The 10,662-nt window shown below is 36.9% G+C and overlaps 1 protein-coding gene across 1 annotated transcript; it reads right to left on the bottom strand.

Annotated features, from left to right (window-relative positions):
* Window positions 1-3,413: 3,413 nt before the first annotated feature.
* fabp6 (fatty acid binding protein 6, ileal (gastrotropin)) lies at window positions 3,414-4,857 on the bottom strand. The gene is made up of 4 exons (XM_017698528.2): window positions 4,725-4,857; window positions 3,990-4,165; window positions 3,743-3,832; window positions 3,414-3,554 (listed from the first exon to the last, which is right to left on the bottom strand). Exons 1-4 carry the CDS (start codon window positions 4,789-4,791, stop codon window positions 3,492-3,494), a joined length of 396 nt encoding a protein of 131 aa, XP_017554017.1. The 5' UTR covers window positions 4,792-4,857; the 3' UTR covers window positions 3,414-3,491.
* Between the last annotated feature and the right edge of the window lie 5,805 nt (window positions 4,858-10,662).

Genomic DNA, 10,662 nt, shown 5'->3' with positions numbered 1-10,662 from the left:
GATTTAGCATTAGCATTTGTATTACAAGATATTACTGCTGAAAGGCAGTGATTTTTATTTTCCACCAAGAAAATGTTGCACATTGCAACCAATGTCTCCTAAATCCCTAGAAGTTTAGTAGACCATTGACTATTGAAAGAGCTCATTCCGTAGTCTGGTTTTATTTAAAAGCCTAAATTTGTGTAGGAGGAAAAAGAAGCTTGTGAGGATGGGGGATGACTTGTAATTTTGATATAATTTGCGAAAAAATAAAAAAAAATGAGCATAAGTAATTGAAATGTCTTTGTTTAACTGGCATGCTGTGCTGTGTACTGAAAGTAGTAAATTTGCATAGCTCAAGGGTTGTTTAATATGAATGTCTGGACTCATTGCACATGAAAAGCTTTGAAGGGAGGGGGTGTTCCTTCATTTAGCACCGCCTTTAAATACCAGTGCAGACAATGAAGGAGATTCCTTCCCTGTGTGGCTCTTTTTCCTGTCACTAAACAGCCCTAAACAAATAACCTGCAATCGCACTGCTCACTGTTGTGCATTTCTCAAAGAGTAGCTGATAAAAATACTGTGTGTAGGTAAAAGGAAATGGCTTTAGTGAATTTGAGATTGATGCTTCAAAAATAGATGCAGTGTAATTGGTCAAGTCAAGAAGCTTTTATTGTACAAGTACACAGTGGAGTGAAATTACATTCCTCTAGGAACAACATGGTGCAACAAGGAATAAAAAGTGTAAACGTGCATAGTGTGCAAAAAAAGTCAGTAACAGGAAAAAGCAGAGATTAAACGTTTAAGGAAATACAAACAGCATCACCAGACTCTCTGTGAAAGCAAGTTGTTCTTGAAGTATTTCAGTGATATGATTACATTTACTTCATGACATCTACCCAAAAGGAGTCCTAAAAACAGCTAAAGTTTCAATTTAGAATTAAAATTTCTACGTAAAAAAAAATCTATGCAATTAAATTGTGAAGTTGTAAACAAAGTCACTCAGAGTGGTTTGATGGTAAATGCACAATTCTCTAGAATGTTAGTCAGAGTGGTTCACAGTGATGGTGATGGCAACCAGACATTTGATTCGTTTAATGCCTCTACGAGCTCTCTCACAAAGAGTTGTGAAATGGTAATGAATACACTGCCTGATGCCAGAGATAAAGTTTTAGTCTAAAGTATGGCAGAGTGATTTATGCAGGGTGTTGTAAGATGAACTAGTCCCCAAAGAACTGTTACATGTTACCAGACTTGTCTCAGTGGTACAAATATTCACCTGAAAATACATTAATCAGCTAGTTTGAGTTTCATGTTGTGTAGTACAGTGCAGTCATCAATGTTGTAAATTGTAATCCTACTTGAATTCACAAATATATTCACAAATTATTTTAGATTCAGATCTTTGTCATGTTCAAAGAGAGTCAGATTGCCCTGTATAACAAATTCCTTACTTTTTCATCCCAACTACCACAATAAAAAGTGTAAAATGGTAACTTTTCAGGGGAGAGAGAGAACGTATATAGATTTATTTTAAAAATTGGGGCAGGTCAAATGGCCTGTTTTGTTGATTTTCAATTGTACGTATTCTCTACAGAGAACACACTTCTGCACATTGTAATGCACAATTACTGTTTATTTGCTAACTAAAAATAACATGTGGCCTGTACTAAAGTTAGGACACATTTTATATTTTGTGTTTTTACTTTTCTTCAGTAGATTGAATTCATCAAATAAATAGAAATTTTGGAGTAAAATTCACAGAAAAATTTCCTGTAGAGCATGTGTTCACTTATTTTCACTAAAATCAACAAAACGGCATTTGACTAGATGTGTTCAAACATTTTGCATATGACAACATACGATCAATTTGTATGATGGTAGGATCTGTAAAGGTTTTCCAGGTGTAGACGTGCTGCTGCATGGTTGGAGAAGAATGGACACGTCTTCTTTTTTATGTTCATGTTTTGTTTTTTGTTTCGCCCTTAATATGCGAAGAGATTGTGCACTACAATTTGCATAAAAATTGAATATTAGGTTTGTTCTCTGTAGAGGATGTGTCCTTATTTTCACTTAGAAAGACAACAAGATGTCATTTGACTGGAGGGAGCATAAACTTTTGCATTGGGAGAGAGAGAGACTTGTACTGTGGAATAACAGCTGATAGGTAGCCATGTAATGCTGGATTAGTGCATTTGTTGAGGGAGCTGTCTTATCTCAGTAATTAAAGAGATTGGGTGGAAGAGGAGAAGAGGCTGAGGGAGAGGGAGGGAGGGAGGGAGGGTGAGTCTCCTTTGTGCTAGTACTCTGTGGGGGGCACATGTGCAGGCCCAGGGAGGTGGGCCACATGTCTGAGCCGGTGTGACGAGGGGATTGAGGGGAGGGGGCAGTTGGGTAATGGATCATTTTCACAACCTTTGTTTGCAAAGCAGGGAGGGGGAGGGCCTGGCACCCTTTTAATTATTAGGAGGGGGTATTTGCTGACCGAAATACCCCACCCCCCCTTCTCGGATATTGTTTTACTGTATTGTGTGTGTCTGCTTTTAATAGTGTTCGTATGTTCTATAAGCTATACGGTGACCCAGAGGATTGTTGACGTGCTGTGCTAAAATGAACAAAAGCTGGTCTGATTGCATGTGTTAATTTAGCTATTGTGGTTATTTACAGATGTAAGCAAGGATCTCTGTGGATCTCTCTTTGGGTCATAGATTAAGACCGAGTATTAAAAGGAATGCTCTGCCAAAGTTAATCCTTTTATCGGTTCTCAGACGCTCCGCTAATGTTGTCTTCACAGTATGCTATAACAAAGAGGGCTGCCATGGCTTTTGTTAGGGGTACAACATGCCCTCAGGGTGGATGCGCATTTTGAAGGCTGACTGCCCTCCAGTGGTAGCTGCTTAGTCACCAAAGGTTTTTAAGATTTTCTTATATAATGGGAACCGCACAAAATGATGCAGGCATTTAGCAGCATATGTTAATTATTGTTTTATTTTACTTTGTATCTAATTTATCTAAGTTTGAGGGAATCAGTCACACAGGAGTGATTCAGTCAGTGTTTCTCAATTTATTCCCCAGTTAGTTAAAGATATGAACACTATTTTTTTAATATAATGAGATCATTTGAGTGCCTTATAAAAAGAGCAACTTTGGATTATTTTTATTGACCCATTCATCAGAGAGCCTTACAAAACTGCACACATTTATTTCTACATATATATGTATTATCTATGTATTTTATTTATATATTCATATTCATTCATTCATTCATTCATTCATTCATTCATTCATTCATTCATTCATTCATTCAATCTAAGTTAGTTTGAGCAGAAGTGGTTGTTAGCTTTATCCAGTTTGTTTCATATAAGAACACTGATTTTATCATATAATGAGAGCCTTTGAGAGAAACATAAAAAAGATGCAGGCATTTGGCAGTGCATGTATCTTTTTTTATTATTATTTTCTTTATCAGCATTCAAGTTTTGAGGCTGTTAGTTGCAATGGAGTGATTCAGTTCAGATTTTCTTGCTGGTGCGGATCAGGATGACTGTACCCTTGGCTGGAGTAGCTGTGGAGGTCTGTAAAGCAGACAAACGCAGATGTTGAGAAAAGTTTAAGATATATTAAGAAAATGGGAGCAAATATAGATGTTTGACAGTGAAACATGACTGACATGTTAAAAAAAATATGGATGATGTGTTCAAAAGTTTTCCTTTAATGTTCTCACTTCTTTTCAGCTTTTTATCTTTTGTGTTCAGTGACTTACCTCAATCAGCTTGCCCCCGCTGATCTCAGATGTGTGGTGATAGTTGGGGAATCGCACAGAGAGCTTGCCATTCTCCCTAGCGACGGTTGCCTGGTGACATAACGTAATAATAATGAATCTCATTCACAGATCTAATCCCTGATTGATCAACTGATTCAGTTTAAGAACAAACGCAGGTACACATGTTGGTCAGCTTATTCACATTTATTATTATTAAGTGGTTAAAGTAGAACTGTCTCAGTCTTACCTTAAACTTCTTCCCTCCAATGGTCTCCATGTCACACTCCTTGTCAATGACAAACTTGTTGGTGACGCTGTGGTTGGCTGGGTAATGCTGAGTCCATGTGTACTCATCCCCATTCTCAACCACCTCAGTCACAAGCTTGTAGTCACGACCTCTCTCGATCACGTCATCGGGGATACCTGATGTGTAAAAGGCAGACTAAACTTACTTTTCTCTCTGGTTGTCTGGTTTAAAACACTATTTTCCCCACATTTTAAATAGAAACGTCCTTCATATGCATTGCAGACTTTGAGTAATAAGTGAGTGTAATACTGTAGATGTTTCTCCTGGTGTAGGGAATTTAGCTGACATACAGGCACTCTGTTTGGCTCGGTGTATCACAAGGTCAGAAAGCTGAAACTCACTGCGGCCCATAGCTATTCTAAAATAATGCCAGAGTAAGATGGTTTTGAATGCTTTGCAAAATCATTCTAGTGCAACATTTCAGCAATGCGAAATCAAAACCTCTTAACTATTTGTGTTGTTTATGTTATTAGTCCATTTGAAAATCCCAGCTGCTTTAAATTGTATAAGCATTTCACAGTGAATTGATCAATAGAAATAGTCCAATTTCGTTAAGGACGTTTCTGTTTCTTCACTTGTAAAGTTACCATTTTCGAGGTTTGGCTCTGAGGTTTTGTTCTGGCAGTGAGCTCTTAACAGCATGGCTTGTAATATTCCTATCAGCAAGCTGCTTACCAAGAAGTTTGCAGAACTCATCGTATCCTTGCTGAGTTTCAGTCTCCCACTTGCCAGAGAAAGTCATGGTCGGTCAGAGATGACGTCGATGAGAGAGAGGGAGAGAGAGAAGTAAAGCGGGAGTTGATGTCAGAGAAAGGTACCGATGAATAAATGAGCTCTCTTTAAATATTCTCTCCTCTATCTGTCTCTGCCTCTTTTGTTATGACCTGATGAGCCCATCCCCATCATAACCAAGCCATAAACGTTTACGATGGCACCACATTGCATGTGAAATGGCAAAGTCATCAAGGATTTGACCGTGAGGTTGCTCACCTGCAGACAAGGTGGGCATGACATGTCAAAAGGTGACTTCATTCATTCAGTAACATTTTAATTCTGCTTAATATTAGTATCTTGGTGTGCCTTTTGCTAGGCCTACTAATTATATTTAAATAGGAGCTATAGTTGTTATAAGGACATTCACTCACTTTTTAAAGACTTTGATACAGTTCAATGAAGAATGTAAAGAACATGAACAGTTTTTACACTACTAAAGCTTTCTGTTATATTAGGTAATAAATTACAATATAAGGGCAGTTAAATTTGATCCAGTCCAATCTGATGATTTACTGTAAATAAACACATGTACATTAAGTGTGTTAATCTCTTAATAAACATGGTTTGATTTTCGATTTAATAATGATAGTTTAGGAAACAATTCAGTGATCATGAAGTATCTCAAATATACTAAATACACAATTACACATTTACAGAACTCTCCAAAACCAGAGACCATCAGAGATCAGAGAAATCAGCCATTAATAACAAGTTCTTAATTTTGCAATAAATATTTCTTGGGATTTTAGATAAAATATTGTCCACTTGCATAAACAGTTGTTTCCAAAAGTGGAGTTCAAAGAATTATTAAAGATATTGGGACTCCTGCCAACATCAGATAAATAGGATTTAAAGCTGTCATCTTTGAGAGAGAGGAGAAAAGCTCCAAGCTCCACTCTCCAGATCTGAGAAAGTTCAGCATCCACAGTGAGAAGACAACTCACCACCATGAGTCTGAAAGGACGTGTAGCTGCGAAGAAGCTGTTACTGAGAAAAGAACATTTGCAATTCAAACCTAGAAGCTGCTGGGCTTCTCATAAAAATACAATCAACTTTTAAGAATGAATGGAGATGTGGAAAATATCCCTGTAGATTTCTTTGAATAACAGGAAGTCTTCTGTAAAAATCGAACGTGTAATAAAGACAAAGAGTGGACACACTAAATACTGACCATTTTGACATTTTATGTAGCTATAGAGGCTTCTGTGTAATGCTGTGTTAAATATATGTTTCTGCTGTTTTTGTCTGATGCTGAAAAATGAATATATGTATTTATTATCCATTTCAACCTGCAATGTAATACACGAAGAGTGATCCATGACTTTTACACAGTATTTTGTACTGTGAAGTGGGTTTAAAAAAGTAATTTTTGGGAGAGGATTTATGCTTGAGAGAGATTCCAAAATGACAGCATGATATTGAATATCATTACAAAAGACAATAATCAATTCTAACATTCCAAAATTCCAATTGAATTATGATGCTTTCATTTCAAAATAAATGCAGCTGAATCATGAAGGATCATGATGGAGCATTTTTACACACCTTAATTCACAACTTTGATGGTTTTAGTCTCAAAATTATGCTTTTTACTTTTTCCAAATTCATCCTTTTATATGACATAACCAGTATTGAACAGACTGTGGTGGTAGATGTGATAAAGCCTTGGAACATGGCAGCAGAGAACAGCAAGTGCATTGACCTTGCTTGTGAGCAGGCAGTGAGCTCTTTACACAGGGGGACAGAATACACCGAGTAATGTTGATGATGGTCAGTGTGTTTCAGTACATCATAAAAAAACACTTGAGTACCCATTAGTTATAAAATTGCACATGCGGGCAAGCAAATAAATAAATTACTACTGATTAATATGCTTAATATGATGAGACAGGTCAGTGTTCCATTAGTAGGGTCATCACAGACGAAACCGAGACAAAATATTTCCACATGCAAATAAGATGTACATGTATAATCAGCGTGCACATTAAAATAAGGCTGAATGACGAGGTCAACACATCAGCTAACTATAAAGCCCTTCACGAGCCCTTCATAGCAGTTATCTTAGCACATATTGTTATTCTGCCATTGTCTCATCAGGAACAGTGCATAATATTCACAATTCACATTGTTATAAAACATCAGTTATAAACTTTCATCTGCATTCAAGCACTACTTGTAAATCTATAATGTGTTTTGGAACATCTGTAAGCCTTTATAGCTTCTCCCTCTATATATTATATGCAGAGTCAGCAAAATAGTAGTTATTACTGAAAATTAAATACACTGTCCTAAATGTATTCAGTAATATATACCATTGAAATGTAACATATTCGGAAAACATTTAGAATTCATGCTGCTCTGCTGTTGTCATTACTTGATTACGCTGTTCCTCACTGTTACTGATTAGCAGTTTTGTTTATGTAATTTTTCTGTTGTTATGTTTTATGAAAAATTAACTTATTTAAATGAAGATACATTCTCAGCATGATTTTGGTTCTCATTGCCTGCTTCAGTGCAGTGCTGCTCTTATAAACCCTCTGCCATCTCATTAACTAAGCAAACAATTCACCATGTTGCAATAACAAAATCTTGCAAATGTGAGATTAAAGTGGGTAGCTATTTTCAGATAATGACATGTATGTAACTTGCCAAAAAACGCGAATTAAGTCAAAGTACAGCACCGATGCTAGGCTTATCACTCATGAACATGTCTACTGCCAAAGAGACTGTTCAGCTCCCTCAAAACAATTCTGCAATGTTGAGATTAATAATTGACTCATCATATTGGTTTATCAGTCTACTCAAGCTTTAGCAGTGTTCAGTAATACTGAGATTAATAACTGATCACATTGATCTATCATTGACCTATGAGTACGTCTTAAATGCCACGCGCTGAATTTAAAATAGTTAATAAGCAAGCGTTGATTTTATTTTAAAATTGTATATCTTTTAAAATGGAGTTCCATTTCATCCCAGCCTTGATTACTTGCCCAAATGTTTGTAGGCACCTGCTCATCCAGCATTGTTTTCTCAAATCAAGAGTATTAATAGACAGTTTGTCCCCCTCCTTGCTGCAATAACAGCTTCTACTCTTTTGAAAAGGCCTCACACTAGATGTTGAAACATTACAAGGTCAAGTATGGATGTGATTTAATTCTAACTCATTCCAAAGGTACTGGATAGAGCTCCATCACTCCAGAGAATGCAGTTTCACTCCATTGGCCATGGTGACGTTAAGCTCATGTGCAGCAGCTCCATGCTATCAGCAATGCTGCTCTGTGGAAGTTATGCAAACTGATTTTTTGAGTGAAGAAAAAATATTTAATTTAATGTCAATTGTCATTTTGAACAAGTTCTACTGTTCTATTTATTTTGAAATGTCACACATTATAAAGGGTAAAATGGTATCATTGGTATCAGGTTTTCTCAGTATGTTTTTTCTGCTATTGCTTTTGGGATTAATGAAGTGTCCCTCTGTCTATCCTTCTGTTCCCTGTGAGTTGTATTTGGCTTGTTTACCACCTTGCAATTTCAAACTTTTCTGAAATCTTTTTCAGTACTGTAGGCCTGAAACAATGTCTTAAGAGGTTGCCACAGGTCAATGCCCTTCAATACATAAAACGTCTTGCCTACTCCTCAAGGATTACAACTTTCAATGCCCATATCCTCCCCCTGTAGAAGTCTAATCATCTCTTACATGTGGCTGTGCAAAAAAACACTTTTCCAAGATGGTAATGTTACAGAAGCCAAACCTTTCTGTATTTTTAAAATAAGCTTTTGCAATGACATTTTTATACAAGCAATTTTTGGAGCATTTGTATTAGTAATTTAATCATAATTTTTCACAAAATATAAAAAGCAGCTGCTGTGCTCAAATTATGTAGAAAACAAACAGACATATATGTGGTGGTGATGGTATTTTTCTCTATCTGGACAGCCAATATTCCCTTTCTTCTTGAACCCTCTGAGAAGAATGGAAAAGCCATAGCCTTGCAAATAACAGTGCAGCATCAAGCCTGACACAAAATGATGAGCTAGAGATAAATACAACACTGTAAAGGCAAGGTTCCCTCGGTTCTGTTGAGCTGGCTCCAAAAGTTGGCCTTTGAATGCCCACCTTCATTCTCAGATAGAATGGAGGTTAAGTAACGGGCTATGGCGTGACATTAGTCTGGGTTTTTTTCCAACAATGAAAGGCCATTGATCAACAGACATCATCATTAGAAAGTTCAGGACTGTCACAGAACAGCACTTTGAGGCGTCCAATAATTTGTGTGGCATGAATAAAAGCTGAAACAAGAACCAGAAAAGGTGGACACGAAGCTTACGTGTTTACATGTATATCATTTATTACATACAATTCAATGAAATAAAAAATAAATTAAATGAAAGTAGTATCGTGTGGTCCATATTTTCTGTACATTTCTCTTAACTAACCTAGTAATTGTGCTGTTTTTAACTTTTTCATGTATTTTGCCACTGAGGAAATAGTAAAATGACATTCCCTATGTATCCAGCAAGTCATTGACTCCTTGACCCTTGTGTGAACTTCATGAGTCTTCAAGCTGTGTCAGTGCACATGAAAGAGTGCAAATCATTAAAACAGCATTATATAGCAGGATGACTAAATGACTGTTTAACCAGTGTCCTTCAGCAACAGTTCCCTGTAGATCAGTTTGATAAATGTAAACCGTAGTGAAACATAAACTTTTATAATACTGTCATTCGCAGTGTCTCTCCAGGTTTGACATTAATTGTGACGAAACTTGGCTGTGGGGACGAATCCTTCACATAAATTTCACTGGTTTTCCAACTTGTCATGGTGAACGCTTTCATACATTTAATCAAATAAGCATAGTTCTACAGAGCTATGAAAGTACTGTACTCTGTTGGAAGTCAAGGAAATACATTTCTCAAGAAGCTGAGTTAATCAACACTTTCATATTGTAGGTTATACTACACACACACACACACACACACATTTTATAAGCCGCATCTCCCTCAGGGTCATGGGGAGGTGCTGGAGCCTATCCCAGCTGTCATCGGGTGGAAGGCAGGATACACCCTGGACAGGTTGCCAGTCCATCGTAGGGCAGTAGGCAGACAGACAGACACATTCACACCTAGGGGCAATGTAGCATGTCCAATTTGCCTAACTGCATGTCTTTGGAATGTGGGAGGAAACCGGAGAACCCGGGGGAAACCCACACAGACACAGGGAGAGCATGCAAACTCCACACAGAGAGGACCCCAGTCGCCCGGCTGGGGAATCAAACACAGGCCCTCCTCGCTGTGAGGCGACAGCGCTACCCATCGCGCCGGTTATACTATATTTTTTTCTATTTCAGAAAAAAGTTTAGTTATGAAAAGGTACAAATGTAGCCCTTTCCTTTGAGAAAATGAATGTAGTACCTTTAAAACTCATTTAAGGTACACAATTGAACCGTATAGGATAATGTTATTGACCTGGACAGCACATCTTTTCTATTGTAATTAATTGTAATGGTAATTAACAAGTTTGTTTTGGTTTATCAAGGTGTTTATGCCAGTAAAAATAAAAGAGAAAAGAAAATAGGTAACACAAAAATAAAAGTAAAAATTATAGGCATAAAATTAATGGACATAATAATCAATACAAAAAACAGTACTGACTGGAAAGGCATAGTCTGAAGCTACAGCTCATTTGAACTACACTTTATAAATCACAAATCAGAGTCATAACCAAACAGAAAGAAAATCAACATTTCTGATAGTGTATCCTGCAGTGGAGTTTGTTAATCGAAACAAAGTTTGCATTGCATTGTTATGTTAAAAGTATCTATAGCTATATGAAAACCTT

The sequence above is a fragment of the Pygocentrus nattereri genome, chromosome 16 (genome assembly GCF_015220715.1).
Source record: "Pygocentrus nattereri isolate fPygNat1 chromosome 16, fPygNat1.pri, whole genome shotgun sequence".
Lineage (NCBI taxonomy): Eukaryota > Metazoa > Chordata > Actinopteri > Characiformes > Serrasalmidae > Pygocentrus > Pygocentrus nattereri.
This window is presented reverse-complemented; position numbering and strand designations above follow the sequence as displayed.

Coding starts and splice junctions, on each gene's coding strand:
- fabp6 (XM_017698528.2), bottom strand. CDS start 4,791: ATGACTTTCTCTGGCAAGTGGGAGACTGAAACTCAGCAAGGATACGAT. Junction 3,833..3,989: donor TTGGAGGGAAGAAGTTTAAG/GTAAGACTGAGA, acceptor TTATGTCACCAG/GCAACCGTCGCTAGGGAGAA. Junction 3,555..3,742: donor GCGGGGGCAAGCTGATTGAG/GTAAGTCACTGA, acceptor TCTGCTTTACAG/ACCTCCACAGCTACTCCAGC.